The 26,946-nt window shown below is 40.0% G+C and overlaps 1 protein-coding gene across 1 annotated transcript; it reads right to left on the bottom strand.

Moving 5' to 3' along the window:
* On the bottom strand, positions 1 to 26,416 carry HUA1 (floral homeotic protein (HUA1)). The gene is made up of 12 exons (XM_059598786.2): positions 25,950 to 26,416; positions 24,053 to 24,300; positions 18,083 to 18,142; positions 17,913 to 17,990; positions 17,756 to 17,818; positions 17,441 to 17,662; positions 3,674 to 3,711; positions 3,541 to 3,587; positions 3,286 to 3,416; positions 1,344 to 1,397; positions 798 to 938; positions 1 to 483 (listed from the first exon to the last, which is right to left on the bottom strand). Exons 1-12 carry the CDS (start codon positions 26,344 to 26,346, stop codon positions 328 to 330), a joined length of 1,635 nt encoding a protein of 544 aa, XP_059454769.1. The 5' UTR covers positions 26,347 to 26,416; the 3' UTR covers positions 1 to 327.
* Between the last annotated feature and the right edge of the window lie 530 nt (positions 26,417 to 26,946).

The following is a 26,946-nucleotide window of genomic DNA, read 5'->3' as shown; positions in this document are numbered from 1 at the left end:
TTAATAATTCACACATACATTATCAGGCAATACTCTATTTTTACTGATTGTGCACACATATTTCTAAACAATGGCACCAACTTTAAGATTCAACAACTTGATCATCATAAAACAGAAAAAAAAAAAAAAAAAAAAAGGTAAATAATATATGCAAAAACATAACCACTAATAGTAATTCGGGTCCATCGGTGATGCCTTGACAGTTGCCACAAATCACACAACACAGGTTAGTAGGACAAGTGGTATATGTAGTATGTCATAAGAAAAACAAAGGCAAACAAATGAATCCTATAAAAAGACAAACCCCCACTGTTGCTGTGCCTGAACCTATTCAGACTCTTCCTCGTCCCCTCCCACTGTCACCGATGTTCCTTGTGACGTCGCCATTGCCATTACCTCTCCGGGAGGTGGGTGGTCAAACTTACAGGTTGCACCAAACTTGCATGTGCCTGTCTTCAAATAATACGGGCAGATGATAGCACCCTGTAAGAGAGATAGGCACCATATTAGTTCTCTTCTTTCTACACATGTATAACATATATAAACTACAAGAAAGAGATAATAACAATTTCAATTGTATCCCCTCCAATTACTATTTCTTGCATATTTATATCTCCTTGTGTGCCCAGACTTTGGCACACGAGGCGCTTGCCCGAGCACAGTGACTTTTATCTACTTGTGAAGTCTACTTGCCTGAGCAAATTATTTCTTACAGAAATTGATGACACCTTTATTGTACCAACCAATTATGGGGAGATACTACATGGAAGTTAGATGATGAAGTATACATTGCCTACCTCTCTCCTAGGTAATCCGGCAAGCGTGAGCTTAACAGCTTGTAGCAGAGCTTGATTTGCCAGCGATGGAGCAGAACGGTCAATAGGGTGATGGAACTTGCAGTTTTCCCCAAACTTACACTCCCCCATCTTCATATAGTACTACAAGATTAAAGAAGGAAAACACAGAATCATTAAGGGTGAATTGGTTTATTCATTAACAATGACTTGAAAAGTCCACCAAATCTGGATAGAGAGAGGAAAAGAAATGCTTAACGGTAAAAAGTTTTGAAACCAGTCTTGTATTACAATATCAGTAATAACAACTAGATTGTCGGAATCTGAATATAAGTCATGAAATATTACAAGGATAACAGTAATAACACTAACACCCACAAAATTAACAGCATTAATCTGATAATAGTCATGAATCATTCTACAAGTGCATCGACAAGCTCCTTGATAGTTGAACCCCAAATTTTATTCATTACTAGGAATGATCTAAGACTCTTTTAAGTCTGAAAAGCCAAAGATCACATGCATTCAAGTCAGGTAAAACATACGCACATCACATTCAATTTGTCCAGGTCGTTGAGGATAGATTGTTGGGCCCACTCCCACCTGCCACAGGCAAACAAAGAAAGATGCATCAGTTTTTTTCTGTCCACATTTTTTTGGATCAAAAGTAAAACCATGCATCAGTTCTTAAGCAAATATGACAATAATGTTTCATAATCAACAAGTCACCAGAAAACTCAAAAGAAATAGTGGCTAACGACATCAAGATAATTATATCTTCACAGAGCAAACTTAGTTATTTTATGTTTACAGGGAACAAGAAAAAAAAATTAAAAACAAAACAATTCAAAGCAGATATATGAACTCTTGAAGGACCCATGACACAAGTTCAATAACAGAACATCTTTTTAAGTAAAAATTAAAAATTAAACTGCAAAGCAGATATAGTGCAAACAGTTTCGTATTGGCTATGTTGAAGTACACAACACTCTGAAAAGGAGCTTGATACATGGTCCAGTTTGTGTCCATTGCCTGTAAGCAAAGGAAGCAAGCTGAACATACCGCACGTTTCAGATGCACACGTGGCGCATCCAGCTTGTCCTCTGCACAGAGGACATAAGAAGCAAGGCTAACCGGCTAAGACTGCAAAACTATGAACTCAAATTAAAATTAAAATTATTATTAGCAGGCGACTTGATAAGCACATAAAAAGAACAATTGTCAAACAGGAACAATGATTCTTAAACTGAGTCTGACCACCAACCCCATTTTTTCTTTAATGTCATATTAGGTTTCTTTTCATTAACGTATGTAGGAGTATATGATACAGAATGATTATTAAAATGAAACATTGGTTTCCGAACTTTGAGCCAAAGCATCCCTGTCAGTCCTACATTTCTAGCACCCACTGGGGAAAAAAAAAACCCCACCAATCTAGGGGCAGAGCTAGGCATATGCTTGGAGGGACACATACGAAAGATGTCAACCTCCTTTCCATAGTCTACCTAATTATGTACTTAGGCCCTATAGAACATATTACTCCCTCTCCACCAGCAGGCGGCAAAAAGAAAAGAAAAGAAAACAAATATTGTTATTACAGATATGGCCTTCCTAAGTTCCAAGCATTATATATCTACATCTTAAATTTTTACCTTTAATCTTGTATATATATGCACATAATTTTTTACTCCAAAATTGTAATATTGGCTTTTCTATCTATAATACTTTTTACGTAATATTTTCTGTAAGAAAAGAAAAAAAAAATTATATCAAACACCCCTTGCGTTTTACCTCAAAAAGATAAGAACCTCAATTTGCATCTTAAAATCAAAACCTTAATTCGATTTTAAGACCCAAATCTTCAACTTTTTGAATTTTAAGTCCCAAACTTTGGCCAAGTTCAAATTCAAGATCTCTATCCCTTTTCGTCAAACTAATAATAGAAACAACTTAAAATTACAATTGTAGCCCTAAAATTGAAAAAATAATATAAAGAAATAAGCAACTATGCAGTGGCTCGGCAGAGCTGCTACCACCCTACCCAACCACAGCTGGGCTACCGAACCACTGCTGTGGCTGGGTAGGCAAGGCCTTCCCTGCCATGGGTGGTTAGGTTGTGCTAGGTGGCCAACCATGGCTGGGTAGGGCCGCCACATGCCCTACCCACCAACTACATAGGACAACCTGCCTAGCCACTGCATAGGGCAATTTTTCTTTTTCTCTTTTTTCTTTTATGTTCTGCTTTTTTTCATTGTAATCTCACTTTATTTCTATTATTAATTTGACGAAAAAATGGATGGAGGTCTTGGATTGGAGGCCACCAACAGGTTTCTAACCTCACCCTGCACCAATCCATTGGGAGAGAACTAAATCAAAAAAATAAGATGAATATGCTTAGAGAAAACTAATAATAAGATAAATATAGCCCTTTCTATATGGCAGAACCCACGAAAGAAGAAAAAACATCCAATAGTAACAATTTCCAATTTACCGTTGGCTGAGCCAATCTAGGGTCAATAGTCTGATAAATAGAGGCAGCTGGATTGACAACTCCAATATTCAGATTAGTTGCTGGGGAGGTTACAATGGGATGGCCTACTGCAGCAGCAGGTGGATTAATTACTGCACAAAAATCTCAGCAATCAAAGCTTTGAAGCAAAAAGCATTTAAAAGATATTTGAATTAAAAGATGCATCCTATATTCATTTAAAATTTGAAATAATGAATTTCTGCATTGTAGAAATACCATAACGGTCAGGATGGTTGTAGCGACAAGTTGCACCATACTTGCAACTGGTGTACAAAAAAGAAAGAAAATTATTAATTTTTGTCATTCCAAACTGTCTTTTCCAATTCACCATAAATATGCCAATAGTTACCTGCCAGTTTTCAGGTAGAATGGACAATCCACTTCACCCTGCTAGAAGAAAGAGAATACATTAGCAATGGACGTTCCTACATGATAGAATCATTGAAACCAGCAAAAGAAAAAGAGAGGGGGAATCAGCCAGTGTTTTGCGGCAAGGAGTCCCACTATACTGAAGACATCGGGGAGAGGGGGGGGGGAGGCGTGCAAGCGGGTGGGTTAGGGCAGAATAGGGAGTCATATTATGGCTTGGGTCATTTACTGCCCATTTATTTGTTGAGAAAAGTACGGAGCCCCTTTTAGTGTTTTACTGGGTCAATAAGCACCTTGTGCCAATGATGAATTGGCGCCTTTTTATTTTATTATTATTATTATTATTTTTATGAACCCTCAATTTGTCCATTATTGCCAATGAGAAAAATAAAAGATGAGAAAGTTAAGACCTAAAGAATACAGATTTCCAAGTACTCCATCTCTCAACATCTCTAGCAATGTCAGGTTAAAAGATGTCAAAAGCTATGTTTGCTCTCTTTCTGGAAATTTCTATGGAAACAAATTAGTGGTGCCAAGAAAACAGAATATATTATGAATTATCCATCACCCATGCATCCTTGTTGCAAGCAATACTAAACAAATCCAGATAAGATATTTTCGAAGGTACATCCCCACACCACACATCAAGCCAAAAACTCACCTTTGACCCATCACCCACCTCATACTTTAAACACATTTTGAAAATGTTTCCCACCTCCTTCTGATAGCTTTCCAAACTCCGACTCCAAAAGTCCCCGCAACATCCTTAGAGCACCAACCTCCCCGTAGGCTCTCATACTTGGTCTCTATTAGCAATCTCCATAAAGCATTTCTCTTCATAACATATGCCACAACCATTGTTCCAGAAGAGCTCGATTAAGATGAAGGCTATCTCCCGTGAGGTGATTCATAGTCTTTGAGGAGGTCAACATGTGGGGTGGAAGTATAAAGGGTCTAATAGTTTGTCGGAGGGGATGTTACTAATGTGGGATAGGAGGGTAGTGGAGTGTAAGGACGAGTGTGTGGAGCATTTCACTTTGGCATGCTCTTTTCAAAATGTGGAGGATAACTGGGTTTGGGCCTTTGGGGGGGGTGTATGGGCCGAATAAGGCAGTGGAGAGAAGGGCACTCTGGGAAGAGCTAGCCGGTTTGATGAATGTGTGGGAGGTCCCTTGGTGTTTTGGCGGGGATTTTAATATTGTTCGGTTTCCTAGTGAGCGCTCTAAGGTTTCTTATTATTCTTTGGGTATGATGGATTTCTCCAACTTCATTTCAGAGAACAATTTGGTGGACATTCCGATGATGGGAGGTCAATTTACTTGGTCTAATAATCAAGAAAATAAGATTTGGTCTAGGATTACCCGGTTCTTGCTATCCTCGGATTGGGAAGATCACTACCTAGCAGTGTCACAAAAAAGACTTCAACGCCTGCTCTCTGATCACTTCCTTTTATTACTGGATTGTGGGACTCCTTGCGGAGGTAACAAGTGCTTTAAATTTGAAAATATGTGGCTTAAAGCAGAGGGTTTTGTTGACAAGGTTAATTCCTGGTGGGGGTCGTATTCGTTTGAGGGTTTACCTAGTTTTGTGCTTGCTAATAAATTGAAATCCCTTAAAGTGGATTTGAAAAAGTAGAATGAGGAGGTGTTTGGGGATATTGGGAGGAAAAAGGAGTTGTTGGGAGGTATTCAGGAGATGGATGAGTTGGCAGAGTTGATAGGCTTAGATCAGGAGGAGAAGATTCGGAAGGCGGACATGTTGAAAGATTTGGAGAATACCTTGTTGTGTGAAGAAATTCATTGGCGCCAAAAATCGAGAGCTTTGTGGCTCAAGGAGGGGGATCGAAATACTCGTTTCTTTCACAAGATGGCTAATTCTCATCGAAGGTACAATCATGTGAAAGTGCTTCGTATTAATGGTGAATTATCCGGTGATCCAGCTGAGGTAAAAGATCGCATTGTGCAGTATTACCAAAGTTTATACTCGGAACAAAGCACTTGGCGTCCTAAAATGGATAACCAACCTTTTTTGTCCATTGATGAGGAGGATAATAGGTGGCTAGAAAGAGATTTTGAGGAAAAGGAGGTTTGGGAGGTGGTAAAAGGCATGGATGGTGATAAGGCTCTGGGTCTAGATGGCTTTTCCATGGCTTTTTTTCAAGCTTGTTGGGGTGTTGTTAAACAAGATGTTATGGCGGTTTTTGCTGAATTCCAACGTAGACGTCAATTGGTGAAGAGCTTGAATACAACTTTTATTTCCTTGATTCCGAAAAAGGCGGATGCAGTGGAGATGGAGGACTTTTAGCCCATTAGCTTGGTGGGAGGGGTGTACAAAATTGTGTCTAAGGTTCTTGCCAATAGGATGAGAACTGTTTTGGGTAAGGTCATTTCCTATTCTCAAAATGCTTTTATTGGGGGTCGGCAAATCCTAGATTGTGTTCTCATTGCAAATGAATGTGTGGATAGTCGCATGAAATTAGGTGCCAGGTGTTCTTTGTAAATTGGATCTGGAAAAGACTTACGACCATGTAAATTGGGACTTTGTTTTGTATTTGCTGCATAGGTATGGTTTTGGCAAGAGGTGGAGGGCTTGGATAGAGTGGTGTATTAAGTCGGTAAGATTCTCCATTCTTGTGAATGGTTCTCCGGAAGGATTCTTTAATAGTTCTAGGGGAATTCGGCAAGGGGATCCTCTCTCCTCGTTATTGTTTGTGCTTGTTATGGAGGCATTGAGTAAGATGGTGAATGCGACGGTAGACCAAGGCCTTTTGACTGGATTCTCGGTGGGAAATAGGGTCTTATCGGAGTTGATGGTCTCTCACTCTTTATTTGCTGACGATACTTTGATTTTTTGTGAAGCTTCTGTCGAGCAAATCCGGTATGTATGTCTCATTCTCTTGTGCTTTGAAGCTGTTTCGGGTTTGAGAGTGAATCTTGGTAAGTCAAAGATTGTGGCTATTGGTGAGGTGGAGAACATTGGGGTTTTAGCTAATTACCTTGGGTGTAGTGTTGCCGAGTTGCCTATGAAGTATTTGGGTCTCTCTCTTGGGACGCCATATAAGGATATAGTTATGTGGAATGATGTGATCGAAAAGATGGAGCGTCAAATGGCAGGTTGGAAGAGAATGTATCTCTCTAAAGGAGGTCGTTTAACTCTCATTAAGAGCACGTTGACTAATCTTCCGACTTACTTTTTGTTTCTGTTTCCGATTCCTGTAAATGTAGCTAAAAGGCTTGAGAAAGTCCAAAGAGATTTCTTGTGGGGAGGTATGAGAGATGAGCCTAAGTTGCATCTTGTAAATTGGAACCAAGTCTGTCGTCCCCTATGCTATGGTGGTCTTGGCATTCGAAAGTTATACCAGTTTAATCAAGCTCTTTTGGAGAAATGGCTTTGGAGATATGCGAATGAGAACAAGGCTCTATGGTGTAAGGTTATCAAAGCTAAGTATGAAGACCAGGAAGGTGGGTGGTGCACGAAGGAGGTTTCGGGTTCTCATGGTGTGGGCTTGTGGAAGCATATTCGACAAGGTTGGAACTTTTTCGCCAAAGGTATTCGGTTTGAGGTGGGGGAGGGTTCGAAAGTTCGTTTTTGACATGATATTTGGTGGGGATCATTCTTTGAAGCAAGCCTTCCCGTCCTTATTCAGTATCGCTAGACACAAAGAAGCTTGGGTGAAGGATAATTTTACTTGGAGGAATGGGGTTGTCGAGTGGAATGTCATTTTTGTACGGCCCGTCCAAGATTGGGAGATGGATTTGGTTTCTCCTTTTTTTGATCGGTTGTATTCTTGCAAGATTTCCATAGGCATTGTAGATCGTATTTGCTGGTCTTTGTCCAAGAAGGGCAAGTTTGAGGTTAAGTCGCTCTACAAGGCCTTGTCCAATTCTAATCATGAGGTATTTCCTTGGAAGAGCATCTGGCGTACTAAGGGGCCTCTGCGAGTGGCATTTTTCGGGTGAACTGCGGTCCTAGGCAAAATTTTGACTCACGATACTCTGCGTAAGAGGAACATAGTGGTAGTGAAGTGATGTTGTATGTGCAAGAAGACCGGAGAATCAGTCGATCATCTTCTTCTCCACTGTGAGCTCGCAAGTGCTCTTTGGCATACGATTTTTAATCGGTTTGGGTTGCATTGGGTCATGCCTTGCAGGATGAGGGACTTGTTCGATAGCTGGTGGTCGGGAGGACGATCTCGAAGCGCGGTTGTGTGGAAGATGATCCCTCTGTGTCTTATATGGTGTATGTGGAATGAAAGAAATGCTAGATATTTTAAAAATTCCACTAGGACTATAGAGGAATTGACTCATCTTTTCTTCTTTACTCTTTACTCTTGGACGGCCGCTTGGCTAACTCCTTTAATGATTAGTTTCTCTGACTTTCTTTTTCATTTCTTTCCCTCTTAGGCGCTCTCTGTTTATACTTCCCGTGTATGTGGGTTACGCCCCTTTGCGCTTTTGTATATCATTATTACTCATCAAAAAATAAGAGCTCGATTAAATTGACCCAAATTTTGAACCCCCAAACCACCTGATTTCATTGGGGTACAAATTGTCAACCAGTTTAGTAAATGGAATTTAAACTCATCCCAAATACCACCCTATAAAAAATCTCTTTGAAGTTTCTCAAGCCTACTAGCCACGCCAGTGGGATAGGGAAAAAAGCGACAGAAAATAAGTAGGTAAATTTGAAAGAGTACTCTTGATCAAACTCAATCTACCACCCTTTAGACAAATTAAAGCTTTTGCTAACCCGCCTACCAACATTCCATTTTTTCAATAATACCATTCCAAATCGTCAAATCCTTATAAGAAGCACCCAATGACAATCCCAAATAATTAGTCGGTAAAGGAGATACTCCACAACCAAGAATGCAAACCAGCCCTTCTACATCTCTCACGTCACCTACAAGAACTATTTTTATTTTGCCATATTAATCTTCAATCCCGAAATAGCTTCAAAACATAAGAAAACACACCACAAATGTCTTAATTATTTAGAGGCTGCATCACAAAAAATCAAAATATCATCAGCAAACAATAAATGAGACTACCAACGAGTCATTGTTCCTCGACCCCATTAAATAACTAGACAACAGTCCCCCCTCCACTATAGCAAACATCATCCATTTTTTTTTTTTTTTTTTTTCAGATAATTAATAAATCAACCTCATTAAAAGCAAACTTCATCCTACTCAATGCCTCCATCACCACCACAAGCAATAGCGGTGATAATGGATTCCCCTGTCTCAACCCACGAGATCTACTAAAGAATGTGATCCATTAATAAGAATGGAGAACCATATCGTAGAAATACAATGTAAACCCCAATTCCTCCATTTCTCCCCTAAAACCAGAATTTCCAATTTACATGATCATAGGCCTTTTGCAAATCCAATTTAAACAACACTCCAGGCTCCCCAGATCTAATCTCAACTAGCTATCTAACCATTCATTAGCAATCAAGACTGAATCCAAAATTTGTCTACTGGACAATGAACACATTATGTGAATTAGAGATAATTTTTCCCAACACCGCTTCGCTAAAACCTTGGATATAATTTTGTAGATCCCAACCACTAAGCTAATAGGATTAAAGTTCTTAATGTCCACCACACTTCCCCTTCTTACGAATGAGAGAAATAAATGTTGCATTAAAATTTTTCTCAAACTGCTGTCTACTGTAAAAGACCTTAAAAACTGCCATAATGTCCCCTTTTAGTACCTCCTAACATTTTTGGAAAAAAGCCTTGGACAAACCATTCGATCCTGGAGCCTTGTCACCATTTGATCCCGAAGCCTTGTCACCATTCACTCCCTCGACACCTCCCACACTTCTTTCTCCTCAAATTCTCTTTCCAACCAATTACTCTCATCTGCATAAATGGAAAGGAACGAGAGACCATCCACCTCTAGTCGCCAACTAACCTAATCAAAATACAGCCGTTTATAAAATTGTAATATATGCTCTTTTATTTATGTGGAGATCTATTTATAACTAAAGAATCCACGGAATTATAGATTTGATGAGAATTAGCCACCATGTGAAAAAAAGGAAAAAAAAGAAAGTATTTTTATCCCCTTCTCTCTACCACAAGGCCCTAGATTTTTGCCTCCAAGTCACTTCTTCAAGAAGAATAACTCTCTCCAATTCCTTCAACATATCATCCTTCCTCCTCCTCTCATCAGCCGTTTAAACTCGGCACTCTGCTATACAATCCAGCTCCTGAATACCCCCCTGGCCTCCAACATATTCTTCTTTTTCTTACCTACATTTCTGAATACCTCTTCATTCCATTTCTTCAAATCAGCTTACAATGTTTTCAACTAGCTTGACAATATAAAGCTAGGTGTTCCTTGAAAACTATAGGACAATCACCATGTTCTCACCTGTTCCACAAACCCTTCTGATTTCAACCACATATTTTCAAATTTAAAATACCCAATACCTCCACTTGTCACACCATAATCCAACATCAAAAGAAAATGATCAGACAAGATTCTTGGAAGTTTCCTCCGTGATACATCAGAATAATGTTCCTCCCATTCCAGAGAAAGAAGAAATCTATCAATCCTAGGCCAACCCTGTCATCCACGATTATTGGACCAAGTAAACTTCCCACTTACAAGCTGAGTGTCCAAAAGGCCCTTATCAAAAATGAAATCGGAAAAATCCGCAATAGCCGGTGAGTGTCTGGAGTCGCCTGACCCTTTCGCTCGGAAACACATTGAAATCACCCATTATACACCACAACAATTCCCAACAACTCATTAGACCGACCAATTCATCCCGAATATACCTCCTTACTCCAATATTTGGGCCATACACCCCTGCAAACGCCCAAACAAAATTATCCACAACATTTTTAGATGAACACGATTCACATACATTCCTCTATCTTCTCCACCATCCACCTATCTTACCTGATGCCCCTCTCGACCCCATAGATATCTAATCCACACGTTGGCAACCCCATAAATAACAAATTTCCTCCCTAGAAATATACTCCGACTTCGTCTCTAATAAACATACAATGTCTGCCCTCCAATCTCTAAGAAGCCCTCTAATTCTCAAACTTTTATCCTCATCATTCAACCCTCTTACGTTCCACACTAAAATCTTAGGCTTCACAATGGACCATCCGAGGCCCACCCTTTTCCTTTCCCTCTATTAGAAACCCCTCCCTTCTTATCATAATTGACAAAACAATCCAATCTTTTTAACTCCTAATAACCTTTAGTTCCTGGCTGAACACTTGATTCTGATACATTACCCACAGAATTGAATGAGGTATATTAGGTCCAATTACAAAAAATAACGACCACAATTGATTCTCAAGCCATCATAAGACAAACCCTACAACATGACAGAAATCCTTCACCCTTTCAACCACCCAATCTGGTGACACCGAATTTGGGATACATCATTCTTCAACCACAGCCAACGGATGGACTAATATAGGTTCACTTCCCTGAGCAACAGGCACCATTGCCACACAAGAATTATCCATGCCCCACCCGCAGCTAGCAACTTGTTATCTAACACAACTCCATTTAACTCAAATTCCTGCCCAAGCTGCATAATCTAGCCCTCTATACTTCCTTCCGCCTAATCCTTTTCCAATGGTACCAAAGCAGTACCAAAATCCCCAGTTGTCAAAAACCCTATATCCCCTTCTCCATCAATTTTCACCTGCGGTCTGCTTGGTCCCCCTCCCATAATTTCCTCCACAAAACAATACTCTTCCGGCTCACCAAAAATGACTCCTGAATATAGCCCCTCTTTTAAGCCCCCAGTCAAATTATCCCTGACCCATGCTCGAATTCAGCTTTCAAACGATTCCCCTTCAACGAAGATCCACCCAATTGACAACTCACCTCCACCTTACCAATACCAAAACACCCTTCATCCTTTTTTGAACTCTCTTTTTTTTTTTTTTTTTTTTTTTATAAGTAATAATAATATAAAGCAAAAGTGCGGAGGGGCGCAACCCACATACACGAGAAATATAAAAAGAGAGCGCCTAAGAGGGAGAGAAATGAAAGAGGAAGTCAGAAAAACTGATCACTAAAGCAGCAAGCCAAGCCGCCGTCTAAGAGTAAAGAGGCTTTACTCTTGAACTCACCTAAGGAGATTCCACTCCTATCGTCCTCGTTTGTTCCAAACTCACCCTTATCGTGACACCCACACCCCTTCTAGCCTAGTCTGAACACAATACAAATTTTCTAGATGCTTCTACTAGACTATTTGGATCGCTACCCACCCTTACTGAAGTTTTCCCCTTTCATCTTCATTATTCGAACAGACACTATCTTTATTCGCAATAACCACCCCCTTCAACTGCTCCATCACCACCCTACCACCATCATCGCATCCCTCCCGTACTCTGTCAGTTGCCACAACAAATCTTACTTCAGTTGGGATAGCCTCCTCCTTAATAGACTTGCTTGACCCAACACCCAAAACCGCCCATTTTCCTTCACTTTCCAAATAGCATTCTCTGTTTGTTTTGACTCGCCTTTGATAAACAATCTCCTTCTTTGTCGGTCCTTCACAATGCTTCGACGGGTTTGTGGCTTCCTCACTAACCAAGTCTTTGGCCCCCCTAATATTAGGAACCCCTTTCCCCCCCGATTGTTTTACCTTCCAGCCCAAAACGACTTATTAAGATTGCAGCTCATATCTCTACTTACCAAGCCCAGGTCCACCTCATTTTGAATCCCTCCAACAGGCCGAATATCATGTTACTTTACCACTTTATTCTCAAGCCCAACTTTATATTGGCCTACTTCCAGCCTTCCAGTTTACTTAGACACCTATCCACTTCATCTTTTATAAAAAGCAACATATCCTTCACACAACTGAAATTTAGTAAAATTTCCTTTTCTGAAGGAAACATTCCAGCCTCTCCACCAGCTTGATTTCCGGGTAACGTCAGTATCTTTCTCACAAAAACAGCAACCTTCTTCATCATTTGATTCTCCTCATTACCGATACTATCCCTAATCAAAATTACTTTTGTCCTTCTCATACCCTTTCCCCACCAAAGCCTCCACATACATCCGCATGCCCTCCCCCACCAAACGTGTCACGAGTAGAGCAACGCCCTTGAGTTTCTCGTTCTTGCTACAACCATTTTCAGAAGACTCAAAAATGTTTACCAGTTTCCACAACTATGCAGCAACCCACCCAGCCTCTCCCTTCTTTTCCCTCTGGAATGGCTATGAAGCTTTTTCCGCTCACATACACCATACTCCAATAATTCCAGAAATCTTCCATGGTCATTTGCACGCCTTTGAACAACAAAAGTTGTGCTCCCAGCCCTAAACAACCTATAAAATTATTTCAACTCCGTCCCTCTAATCACTTCCTCCATCATCGACCTCAACCACATCACACTTGGCTTACCCAACATCACCGCTCTAAATGTTCCTATACTCCTTTCAGCCAAAAGAATTCCTCGGGATCCCACCTCTTATCTAATCTAGAACGGTTTGGCTTCGACATAGAAAAAGCCCAAATAACCCATCGTAACCAACATAGCAAAACCAACAAAATCGTCTAAGACACTCCCTCACACATTCACACACCACCTACCAGCAGCGGGGCATAATGTTACATGACAATATGACCTCACTTCAAACTTGCTCCTTTTGGAAGGGATCCAACATACTCTATCTACATCTCCTTGCCATACTTAGAGAGAATACAATATTTCAAAGAAAGAGGAAACCAAATCCACCTCTCAATCACTTAAGAGTTTGGTAAAAGATATATTTCTTTGATATTCATATTTCAGACCTGAATATGTTCCACCACCCACATATTCTTACAAGCAAAGTACTATACAATTCCAAATAAAATATCTTCGAAGGCTGTTCCCCACACTACACATCATGCCAAAACCTGATCTTTGACCCAACAGCCACCTCATATCTAACAAATTTTGAAAACAATCTCACCCCCTCCATATGTATTTCCACACTCCCACTCCAAATGGTCATGTTACCTCCATAGAACACCAACCTCCACTTAAACTATCATATTTAGTTTCCACCACCAACCTCCACAGCCTCCCCCTTTGTTGCATATCGCCATAATTATTTTCCCAATAGAGCTCAATTAAACTCAATCACATGTCTAACCCACAAAGTACCTAATTTCATTGGAGTACAAATTTGATACATATACGTGTGTGTGTGTGTGTGTGTGTGAGAGAGAGTTAATTTATACTTCAAAATATATTACAAGTATATGGTATATAATATATTCGAAGTAGTTATATCCTATTCATATATTTTTCCTAGTTCTGAGAGCACATGTGCAGCTAAGGGGTTTGCCCAACTGTTGATATATCTTACAAATCTTTAAGATCTTCTAACAAGTTCTAAAAAAAAAATCTTCTGCAACTCTTCTGCAGTAACACCCATTTTTTTATAAGTATGACAAAGAAGGCAGATGTTGTGGAAGTGAAGCGCTTCCAGCTAATTAGCTTAGTGGGTGGGGAGTATAAAATTCTCTCCAAGGTTTAAGCAAACAGGCTAAATTTGGTGTTGGGAAAGATTATCTCTAATTCACAGAATGCTTTCACTGGAGGTAGACAAATATTGGATTCAGTGCTAATCGCTAATAAATGCTTAGACATTTGGATCAGATCGAGGGAACCCGAGGTGTTGTGCAAGTTGGATTTGGAGAAGGCGTATGACCATGAAAAATTGAGAATTCTTGCTTTATTTGTTAAAGAGATGCGGATTTGGGTAGAAATGGAGGAATTGGATAGAGCATTGTATTTCTATGGTGCAATTTTCCATTCTTCTAAATTGAACACTGTCTAGACTTTTTTCTAGCTCTCGTGGGTTGAGACATAGGGATCCATTATCGCCGCTATTGTTTGTGGTGATTATGGAGGTGTTGAGCCAGATTATGACTGGGACAATGGATAGGGGTCTTTTGACAAGTTTTTAAGTGGGTTGAGGAATAATCCAGAATTGGTAGTGTCTCATTTACAGTTCATTGATGATATGTTGATTTTTTGTGATGTTAGTTCTAAACAAATTCGACATTTGTGGTGTATTCTCTTATGTTTGGAAGCAACTTCGGGATTAAGGAACAATTTAGCAAAATTAGAAATTGTTCCTCTAGGCGAAGTGGAAGATGTAGAAGAATTAGCAAGTATTCTTGGTTGTAGAGTCTCATCATTGCCAACGAAGTATTTGAGCTTGCCATTGGGTGCTTCTTATAATGCCATTGCTACTTGGAATGGCATTATTTAAAAGATGGAACGTTGGTTGGCTAGATGGAAAAAACTTTATTTATCTAAGGGTAGTACACTGACTCTAATTAAGAATACTCAATCCAATTTACCCACGTATTACTTGTCTCTCTCCTCTATCCTAGTGGGAGTGGCCACTAGGCTTGAGAGACTGCAGAGGGATTTTTTATGGGGTGGTATTGGGGATGAGTTTAATTCCATTTAGTGAATTGGGCAAGGATTTGCACTATGATAAAGTCAGGTATGTTGAGAGTTAGAAATCTATTCAGTTCAATTGAGTTCTTTTGGGAAAGTGGTTGTAGCGGTATGCTATGGATAGAGATGCTTTATGGAGATTGGTAATAGAGACCAAATATGATAACATAAGGGGAGGTTGGTGCTCTAAGGAGATTATGGGAACATTCGAAGTGGCAGTTTGGAAACATATAAGAAAGGGGTGGGATATGTTTTCCAAATTAGTTAGATTCGAGGTGAGGGATGGGTCAAAGGTTAGTTTTTGGTATGATTTGTGGTGTGGGTATAGTCCGTTGAAGATCTCTTATCAGGATTTGTTTAGTATTGCTCAGAGAAAATATGTGGGTGACAAATAACATGCAAGTTCAAGAAGGGATTATTCAGTGGAATGTAATTTTTACTAGACCATATTAGGATTGGGAGGTCAACGCGGTAGTATCTTTTTTTGAGAGGTTGTATTCTTTCAAATTAAGACAAGGAGAGGATGATAGAAATAGGACTTTATATATATAAGTAATGTTTGTAATATCAAAAAGCGCAAAGTGGCGCAACCCTAGTACACAGGAAGTATACAAGAGGACTCCTAAGAAGAAAGAAAAAAGATAACAAGAAAATCATAAAAGCTAATTACTAAGGAGCTAAATAAGCAAGTATTCAAGTAAAGAGGAAAAAACAGAAATAAGACTTGAGCCCCTCTATAGTCCTCCCTTGGTTATCGAAGTTCCTATCATTTCTTTCCCTCCACAAGCTCCACACATAAGGCATAGAGGAACCATCTTCCATACGGCCGCAATCCGAGAGTTACCCATCGACCACCAGCAGACGAACAAATCCACCACGCTATTAGGCATAACCCAGGACAGCCCAAAGCAACTGAAGATGGCATTCCATAAGGCACTGGCGACTTCACAATGGAGGAGAAGATGATCAATAGATTCCCCGTTCAGTTTACACAAACAACACCTATTAACCATGATGAAGTCTTTTCCTGAATTGTCAATGGTCCCTAGAGCCACCAACCAGGTGAAGAAAGGCACTTTCAAGGGAGCCTTGGTTCGCCAAATACTCTTCCAAGGGAACGAGGGATTGTCTTTGCACACTAGGATAAAAAGATCTAACATCAAATTTCCCTTTGCGAGATGAGGTCCACCAAAGCTTGGCCTCCCCTCCTCTTCTCCCTCTATTGGAGTACAAAGGGGAATAGAAGGAAGTCGTCATATCCACTTCCCAATCGTGAGCCAAGCCAACAAAGCTAACATTCCGTTGAAGGGAGCCACTCAAATAATCCATATTTGTTCCCACAGGCGCATCCTTCACACAAGCAATGTTATATAAAACTGGAAAAACAACCTTGAGGCTCGTCTCACCACACCATATGTCATCCCAAAATCTAATCTTGGATCCATCACCCGGATCAAATTTGGTCTGGCTTGAAAATAACCTCCACCCCCTTCCAATGTACTTCCAGAGCCCCACTCCATACAACCCTAGGGGATCAATAAAGCACCACCCGCCCCAATTGCAGCCGTATTTGGCATCCATGACAACTTTCCACCAAGCATCGCTTTCATTCACATAACGCCACAGTCATTTCCCTAAAAGGGCTTGATTAGAAAGCTCAAATTCCGAATCCCTAAGCCTTCTTCAGAGATAGGAGAGCAAACTTTGGGTTAGTTAACCAGGTGATATTTAAATTCTTCACCTAATCCACCCCATAAAAAGTCTTGTCGGAGCTTCTCTATTCAATTTGCCATAGCAACAGGAATGAGAAAAAAGAGACAAGTACGTAGGTAAGTTGGAAATGGTGCTTTTAATGAGGGTAACCCTACCAATGGTGGAAGAATGTCATATAATAAGTTCATACAGTTAGTGGATAATGTTACTTCTTAGATTGTCCTTTACACATTCATATTCTTTAATTTTTTCGGTTAGAATCAAAATTAATCAAAAATTTTCATCAAGCTCGAGCTCTTTTTTTCTAATTTTTTATAGCCTACCATTCTCCATTTCAATACCATTTTTTGAATTCTAAACCCTATGCTTCCCAAACCTAATTCTTTATACTAAATCCTAAAAACCTAATTTTCCCCTTTCTAAAACTCACACAAGCACACAAAGATAAATTCTCTAAATCGTCAAACTTCACCAAGAAATTAGTGTAGATTAAGTAATTTAGTTGAACAATATAAATAAATCAAGGCAGAAGGAATTTAGCTACCAACAAAAATTTCAAAGTTACATTACCAGTCTTACAGGAAGCCCCTTGGTGTTATACATGAATGCTGGGGTATATGAAGTAAGAGGATTAGATGGTGTTGCATCTCCGAATGCCCACTCTGTCTTAATTGTTGATTCAGTCTGTTCACCATTACCATTCTGTTGTCCAATTGATGATATCTGAATATCTTTTGGGTGATGGAACTTGCAGGTTGGACCATATTTGCATTTTCCAGTCTTCATATAGAACTGTTTAATATTTGAGCAGTATGAAGAAAACACAATAAACAACACAAACAAAAAAAATAATGCTCAAGGAGAAGGCAGAATTGCATATCTTACTGCACACAGGGGCTCAGATGGTCTATCAGGTAAGGCATATATGCCAGCATCTTCTGAACCACACTGAAACCAGAATAAAGCATTATATTACAATAAAAAAGAAGAATCAATCCACTTAACCACGAAATCTGGCAAATTTCAGTTGAATAGCACCTACCAGAGTCACCAAATTATCTTTTGGATGATTAAACTTGCACTTCAAACCAAACTTGCATCTTTGAGTTTTTAGAAAGTACTGAAACAGATGGAATGGGCAATGAAATAGTGACTTTGGATGCTCAAATGCGCTAAACAAAAGAGAGAACAATAGTTTAATGTACTACTCACTGGACAGTCTGGCTCCCCTGGTCTCTCAGGAAGGGATTCACTTATAGCGAGAGGTGGAACCTAAATATACAAGAAATCAAATTATAGTTGTTTTCCCGCTCTTTCAGCACTGATCAGCAAATAGGCAGAAATGTATATTCCCAAAAATGAAATGCCATAAGAAAATAGCCATTAAGCAATGAAGATACAGAAATAGATTCCTAATAAAAGAACTATAAGAAAGCAGAAAATTGCAAATAGCAAACCCACCGCTTAAACAATTCTGAATCACCGAGCCCGTTGGTTATAGTAAATGTATATTGCAAATGCCTGGTTTGATTTATGAGTGACATGATAAAAACCTCCATGTAGTAAAATCTACAAATTTGCTAAAGAGGATATATTCATTCTCTGATACCAAATACAAAAACAAAAATAACAAGGGTTTTTATACACCGGCAAAGCTGGATATATATACAAATTATAAAACAGCAAGATAGATGATTTTATGAAAAAATGCTCATTGTTGCAGGCAATTGGGTAGTCATCAAATGAAAGCCTATAGTGCATGGACTCCAGTGCAACTTGTAGGTGTAGGTCTATGCATTCACAACATAGCATGCCCACCATGAGTGCTTTGCTCACTATCATATTGTATGGGTATAATTAAGGACTTTATAACATAGCAAGCCCAACATGAGTGCTTTGCTCTTCGATATATCCATGCAATAATGAAACAAAATACGAAAGTATATTGGTGGGACTTACAAAAGAACTAGCCTGGGGATATGCTGTCTCTTCCATGGAACAACTATTTAGTACTTGTAGCATAGGAGGCATCTACTACACATAATCATGCCCATACAAGTTACTAGCAATTTGACGGACACAGCATGATACTTTTTTCATTTTAAAATGTCTATGTAATGTAGTCCACTAAACAAAGCAAGAAACAGTGGTCTGGCACAGATCATCAAATCAAGTTCAACCTTTACAAATCATCTCCATTTATCCTCTCTCTCATTCTTTAATTATTTTCCTTCCACATTCGGGAGGATGAACAAATGTGGGTGCAGAAAGAAAGCATTCCCTCCCCTCGTTCTTTCCTTTCTCTCCTCTCATACCAACAGTTGAAAAATTTAATGCCCCCCCCCCCCCCCCTCCCATTTTCTTTCCTTCCTCTTCCATCCTCCCTAAAATCTGTCCTACCAAATGGACAATAATCTAACAAAGAGGCATTCAACTCAACTCTAATCAACTAAGCTATAATGCCAATTAATTGGAAGATATCTTGCAATCAGTCTAGGGCTTCTTAAACTTCTTGACCCACTTCTTCAATCAATTTAAAAACTACTTTTTTTTTATAAGTAATAATGCATTAAGAGCGCAGAGGGGCGCAACCCAAGTACACAGGGAGTATACAAGAGAGCGACTAAGTAGGGGAGAAAGAAGAAGAAAACATAAAGAGAAAATCAGAAAACTCGATCACTAAAGGAGCAAGCCAGCCGGCTGTCCAAGTGAATAAGGTGTACAAAAAGAAGTGAATAAGATCCTCGAGATTCCTCGACAAATCCTCGAAGCATCTCGCATTCCTTTCCTTCCAAAGACACCATAGGAGACACAGGGGAGCCATCTTCCAAACCACAGCACTACTAGTTCTACCTCCCGCCCACCAACTGGCAAACATCTCCATGAAGCTTCTAGGCATAACCCAACTCAAGTTAAAGCGAGAGAAGATGACCTCCCACAACTTGCGCGCTACCCCACAATGAAGGAAGAGATGATCCACAGACTCCCCATCCGCCTCACACATACAACAACGATTAATCACAACAATACCTCTCTTCCGAACATTATCCAGCGTGAGAGATTTCCCAAGGGCGGCCGACCATGCAAAAAACGTCACTCGCAAAGGAGCCTTAGTACGCCAAATCCTTCTCCACTGGAAATGGTTAGGCTCCTTAAAGGCAAGCCTCCTGTAGAAGGTACGGACCTCGAACTTCCCTTTACTTGAAGGAATCCACCACATTCGGTCCTCCCCTTCCCCCCGGATCGGAGACGAATACAAGAGCGAGAAGAACGAGGCTAAGGCCATCTCCTCCCAATCATGGATACTACGGGTAAAAGTAACGTTCCAGTGCACCATCCCATTTACACACTCCCGGATATCCGCAATAGAAGCATCCTTGTTGCAGGCTATATTAAAAAGACCCGGAAAAACATCTTTGAGAGGCGTCTCGCCGCACCAACAATCCTCCCAAAATTTGACCTTCCCCCCCAAACCGGGAACTAATCTGAAGTGGCACCGAAACGACCTCCAAACCCCACAAATGTGTTTCCATAACCCCACCCCATGCGTTCCACGAGGAACACTTGAACGCCAACCACCCCAAACCACCCCATACTTAGCCACCAAGATACTTCTCCACCAAGCTTCTTCCTCATTTGCAAATCTCCATAACCATTTTCCCAAGAGGGCTTGATTGAAAAGACGCAAGCTCCGAATCCCTAGACCTCCCTTAGTAATCGGAGAACAAACCTCGTGCCAACTGACCAAGTGGAACTTGGGCTCATCCTTGAAACCTCCCCATAAAAAATCCCGTTGAATCTTCTCAATACGATTCGCCACGGAGATAGGGATGGGAAACAAAGACAAAAGATAGGTGGGAAGATTGGATAAGGTACTCTTGATGAGGGTGAGCCTCGCCCCCTTGGACAAATAAGAACGCTTCCAAGAGGCCAACCTTCTAGCAATTTTCTCCACCATGTCATCCCAAACAGCCAACTGCTTGAAGGAAGCCCCTAGCAGAAGGCCCAGATACTTCAAGGGAAGAGAGCTAATGCCACAACCCAAAATGCCGGCCAACTCATCCGTCTCAACTGAATCTCCGACTGGGACCAAAACAAACTTGGCCTGATTAATTTTTAGCCCGGAAACCGCCTCGAAGCCAATACTGAGAGCTTTAATAAATCTAACATGTTCAGAAGGTGCCCCACAAAACACCAATGTATCATCAGCAAAAAGAAGATGGGAGATCGAAACCCGCTCATGCTCCCTGGCACCCACATAGAACCCGTTGATGAAGCCCCTACTAATGGAGACATTAATCATCCTGCTAAAAGCCTCCATGACCAAAATGAACAAAAAAGGCGATAGAGGATCACCTTGTCTAACCCCACGCGAGCTCACAAAGAAACTGGAGGGCGAACCATTGATCAACACCGAGAACCGCACGGACGAGATACAATGCTCAATCCAAGAGCAACATTTGTCACCGAATCCACACCTTCTTAATACATAGAGTAAAAACTTCCAGTTCATGTGATCATAAGCCTTCTCCATATCCAACTTACACAAGAGGCCGGGATCCCCGGATCTGAGACGGCTGTCCAGGCATTCATTGGCAATAAGCACCGAATCCAAAATATGTCTACCTTTGACAAAAGCGTTTTGCGGGTTGGAGATGACCCGGTTCATGACTCCCCTCATTCTGTTGGCTAAGACCTTCGCAATGATCTTATAAATCCCCCCCACAAGACTAATAGGACAGAAGTCCTTCAGATCGGAAGCCCCATGCGACTTCGGAATAAGAGCAATGAAAGTAGCATTGAGACTTTTTTCGAATTTACCTCGATCATAGAACTCCACAAAAACAGCCATGACATCCTTTTTGATCACCTCCCAACAATCCTGAAAGAAAGCCATAGAAAAACCATCCGGGCCTGGAGCCTTGTCCCTATCCATTTTTTTGACCACCTCCCACACCTCCCTTTCCTCAAAAGGAACTTCTAGGCTAGAAGACTCTTCCTCCTCCAACATATTGAAATGAAGATTGTCCAACCTCGTTCTCCAGCTAAGAGACTCTGTGAAGAGAGTCTCATAAAAGCGAGTAATATGATTACTAATAGCCTCTTGATCAGAGGTAGTAGTTCCATGAATGTTCAAAGACTCAATATAGTTCTGTCTACGGTTGGCATTAGCGATCCGATGGAAGAATTTAGTACACTTGTCACCCTCTTTCAACCAACGGATTCTTGATTTTTGCCTCCAACTAATTTCTTCTTGAAGGAGAGAGGTTTCTAACTCAGTAGCGAGCACCCTTTTCTTCTTGATCTCTTCCGAGGATAACCCTCTTTCTTCCTCCACCCTATCCAGAGCTTTGAGATCTTCCATACGATCCTTAATACGAACCCCCATGTTGCCAAAATCTTGAGCATTCCATCTCCTTAAATCCCACTTTAGAGCTTGCAACTTCTTGGAAAGGATGAAGCTCGGAGTGCCCTGAAAATAATACGAGTCCCACCAACTGCGCACTTTGTCCACAAAACCCTCCACTTTAAGCCACATATTCTCAAACTTGAAAGGCCTTTTACCTCCCTCATGAGAGCTGCAACCCAAAATAATAGGAGCATGATCGGAACATACCCGAAGCATCCTCTTTTGACGCAAGTCCGGGTGGCGGGCTTCCCAATCCGGGGTAACAAGAAACCGGTCAAGCCTAGACCAAGAATTATTGTTTGACCAAGTAGAAATCCCCCCCACTAAGGGAAGGTCCATGAGGCCCTGTTCCGAAATGAACTCACCAAAGTCCCTCATTGCCGACCGAGAATTAGCTCCCCTCGACCTTTCACTAGAATAAAGAGTGACATTGAAGTGCCCACCAATACACCACGGCACGTCCCAGCAGCTCATGATCCTTGCCAACTCCTCCCAAAGTAAACACCTAGCAATAACTCTGTCAGGACCATACACCCCCGCAAACGCCCACTCGAAACCATCCTCAACATTCTTGAAGGAACATGCCGCCACATAACTTCCCAACACTATATCTACCTTCTCAACAGCCCTCTTGTCCCACATGAGCAAGATACCCCCCGAAGCCTCGATGGAAGGAACAAAGCACCACTCCACATACGGACATCCCCATAAACTCCTCACTAAATTATACGAAATGAAATCCATCTTTGTCTCTTGGAAACAAACAACATCAGCCTTCCAACTTCTAAGCAAATTTCTAACCCTCAACCTTTTATCCCTCTCATTCAAACCTCTCACATTCCATGAAAGAATTTTCAACTTCATGATTTAACTCGACTGACCCTCCCCTTATTTCTATCCCAGAGAAAGTTGATCGAGTAAATATTACCATAAGACATTTTCTCTCAACAGAAAAACATAAATTATCAAACAAGTGCAGCAATGGAGATTTGGGAAAAGTTATAAGGCTTCATGTGGTCATCGGTTTTATCAGCCCAGAGAAAGTTGGACAAATAAACCGCTCTTTCTTCCAAGCAGCTTGAGTATCCCATATATGATGACCAAATGAGTAAAAATAACTGTTATATAATGTACTAATAGCTAATTAGTAAAAGTAGAGGGGAAAAAAACAGAAGGAAAAGCAAGGAAATATGTGTAATAAGATTAAAATTAAAATTATTCTTGCAACGTCGAGAATAATTAATAAATTTCCCATTAAACATTAAGAAAAGCACTTGAATAATAATCATGAAAAACTAAAGAGGAGGAGGAGAAGAAGGGGGAATAGGGAGGAAATATGTATATAAAGACATGACCATTTGAAGACCAACTCTGGAAACATGGCAACCTCACTGGCTGCCTGTCCAGTGATCACCATGACCAGGTTTCTTACAGATCTTTGATATAGGTATCAGAGTTACATCCAAGATAAGAATAATAGTATAAAAGCTATTGTCAACACCAAGAAATAAATATAAGAAGTAAGAAACTTTAAAACATATGCAAGTGCCATAGTAATGCCTATCCACGCATTCTGGTAACAACCATATAATTATCAGTAAGACATAAGCTTATACCATTGATTCACGTATACAATGAAAAATACGTTTATGAAAACATAGCATTTAAGAAGTAACTGTACTACTACTACTACCATTATATGATAGTTTTTATATTTATAGTCTAGTAAAATATAATCACCATAGGCATAGAAGATAGCAGTAAATGGTCACCTCTTTCCAATCTGGGATTCCACCCTCAGGAACCCAAATAGGATGGTCAAACTTGCAGCTATCTCCAAATTTACAGGTTCTCGTGAGCATATAGTAGGCACAATCCTTCTCTCCTGGCCTCTGTGGATATATAGGCAAATTGCTTGCACTGTCGAATCTAGGGCGCTTGGCTAAAGAGTTCGTAGAATACCAAGCTTCAGTTTGCCCAATCGCGTTATGGGCACCCAAAACAGTCTGATGGTAGAGCACTATAGTACATAGTAGACAAGTATATACAAGAAAACCACAGGAAACATATATGTTACTTTATAAGTATGGCTTAGAAGAACGTACATTTACTAGTAAGATTACATAGGATAATTTTTTTAGCAATAAATAAGGAATTGAATGCAAAATAAAAGGTGTAAAATTACAGAAAAACTGTGATTTCTATGTAGTTCAGTAGGCAACTGAAAATATATATCTAGCTGGATTATCCACTCGTTTAAATAAGCTAATCATAGGATTATTTTCATACAAGGTAAATTAAGTGTGATGTGACTTCATATAAACAACGACCAAATTTTGTTAACCATAAGTTTTTCTATAAAACAGCAATCAATCAGCCAAATTGGAAACCATGCCACACAGCTAATTAAAGACAGATCGACCTTTTTATCCACCCAGATATGCACCTATTTTATACATATATACTTATCAAAATATATATATATATATATATATATATATATATATATATATATATATATATATATATATATATATATTCCTTTTAAGACTAGGCTAAGCACCTCATAAGTTCCTAGATCGCACCTCATAAGCTCCTAGATCACATTCCTTGACTTGCTTTTCTAAAACGAGGTCACCTATTTGATATATTAACAAAAAAATATAAGATAAAAATCTTGTCATTATTATTATTATCAAAATAAATTAAACTTCCTTAAGTAAATAGGAATGAGAAAATTTCCCAAAAGAAATTCGCATAGCCAACTACAACCTACAGAGAAGGCTCCCTTCTCCCTCTTTCTCAATATTTCAGTGTCACTTAATGTCCATGTTGGATAATGCAATCGCCACATTAACGCTGCCGCTTCTCAAAAGATGAAGTGATGGATTCTAGTGATTTCTTGTTAGAATACCATCACATATTGGCTTGAGTTCTAGGTTCCTCCAATTTATTCGTTATTTAAAGCTGACATTTTAAGGTTATTGACTTCTATTAGTTCATTAGATTACTAGTTGGTAAGTAGTAATAACATTCATTGCTTAGAACTAGAACCGAAAGCAGTCTACCAATAATATATCACAATACACACAGCAAAATACTATAAATTACACATCAAGTTTAATAACATATGCTACAAAACCGACATCGCTAAGACCTGAGCTTGCCTTAAGTTCCACTAGTAAGTATAATATATAGTTAAACTAATACTGTCTCATCTGTTTCTAGAATGCATGTGCAGCTTTTCAGAATCAATGAACTTAGCACCCCACGCATTTGCAAGCGTATGAAAATGCATACACGATTTATGAAGATAACAGAAACACATGGCTCTCAATAAACTAAGAAGCAATCTTTCGCTAGATTCGCAGTCTACAATACAGCCATATGCAATAGAATTAGCATTATCCATCACACCGGCTCCCAATCATTAATAGATAGGAATTGTAGAACACTCCCAAAAATCCCAAAGTTCAAAACCGGAACCCTAAACCCACCACAACCTACCCCAATTTCACAACCATAAGCCCGACCTAGAGCCAGCCGGCAAATGAAAAGAATCAGTAAAAGCGTAGCATTAGTTCAGTTTTCTCGGTAACCAAACAGAGATTGTCAAGAGAGAGAGAGAGGGAGAGAGAGAGAGAGAGAGAGAGAGAGGGTGGGGCTAACCTTCAGAGGGGCGTTTGATGCCGGCGAGGAGGGAGTCGGCGGCGGAGACATCCGCGGAGGGCCATGAAGACTGAGAGCCCAAATGCGACGTGGCATTTGGCGTGGTGGAGTAGCGGAGGCCTTCGTACATTGAAGCGGTAGGGGAAGTGGCTGAGGAGGCCCGAAGAAGAAAACGACGGTGCTGATCGGAAAGGGAGTACTTGGAGTTGGAGGACGATGGATCCAGTGGATCCGACCTGATGTAGCGGAGGGCGGTGGAGTCTGGCCGGTATGGGTCGGAAAGAGAACGAGAGGCGTAGAAAGATGAGAGACTGGGGGTGGCGGCAATAGCAGCAGCAGCGGCAGCTGATGCTGCTCCGTATGATGAAGTGTTGTAGCCGTAGAGTGGATTCGCCATCTCAATCGATCAAAACCCCCTAATAAATTAAACCCTAGATAAATTAGTTATTGTCATATACTTGCTATGCTATTCGGACATTATTATTATTATTATTCAAATATAATTTTTATAACTCCTAATAATATTTGAAATCAGTTCACGTGAAATGGATAGACAAAGGGCTGAAAGTGTATTTTTACTGTAAGATATATAGTGAACAGTTATGTAAGTTTTGAGTTATGTTCAACTAACACTCGTGTAACTATGATTTTCCTGTTCAAAGCTAACTATATTATTTTATTCTACTCGATACTAGCTTACATATCTTGTAAGGAGTACATTTTTTTTTTTTAAAGGGCACATTGGTATATGGTATAGATCCCTTATATAGAATAGCTATTTTATTATTTGGTTAGTTTTTTATTCTCTAATAATAGTTATTTATTTTCTATTGGAATAACACATCAATTATACTTCTCACAAAACCTTCAACATGGAACGTGAGAAAACCACGACAAAGAAACTGTGACGAGCAATTACTTTTTATTCTATTTTATTATTTCATGGGTTTAGACAAGTGACCTGCTTGCCCGTCTATTGCGGTAGTCCTCCCGAATC

This window comes from Corylus avellana, chromosome 7 (assembly GCF_965113065.1).
Source record: "Corylus avellana chromosome 7, dhCorAvel1.hap1.2, whole genome shotgun sequence".
Classification (NCBI taxonomy): domain Eukaryota; kingdom Viridiplantae; phylum Streptophyta; class Magnoliopsida; order Fagales; family Betulaceae; genus Corylus; species Corylus avellana.
This window is presented reverse-complemented; position numbering and strand designations above follow the sequence as displayed.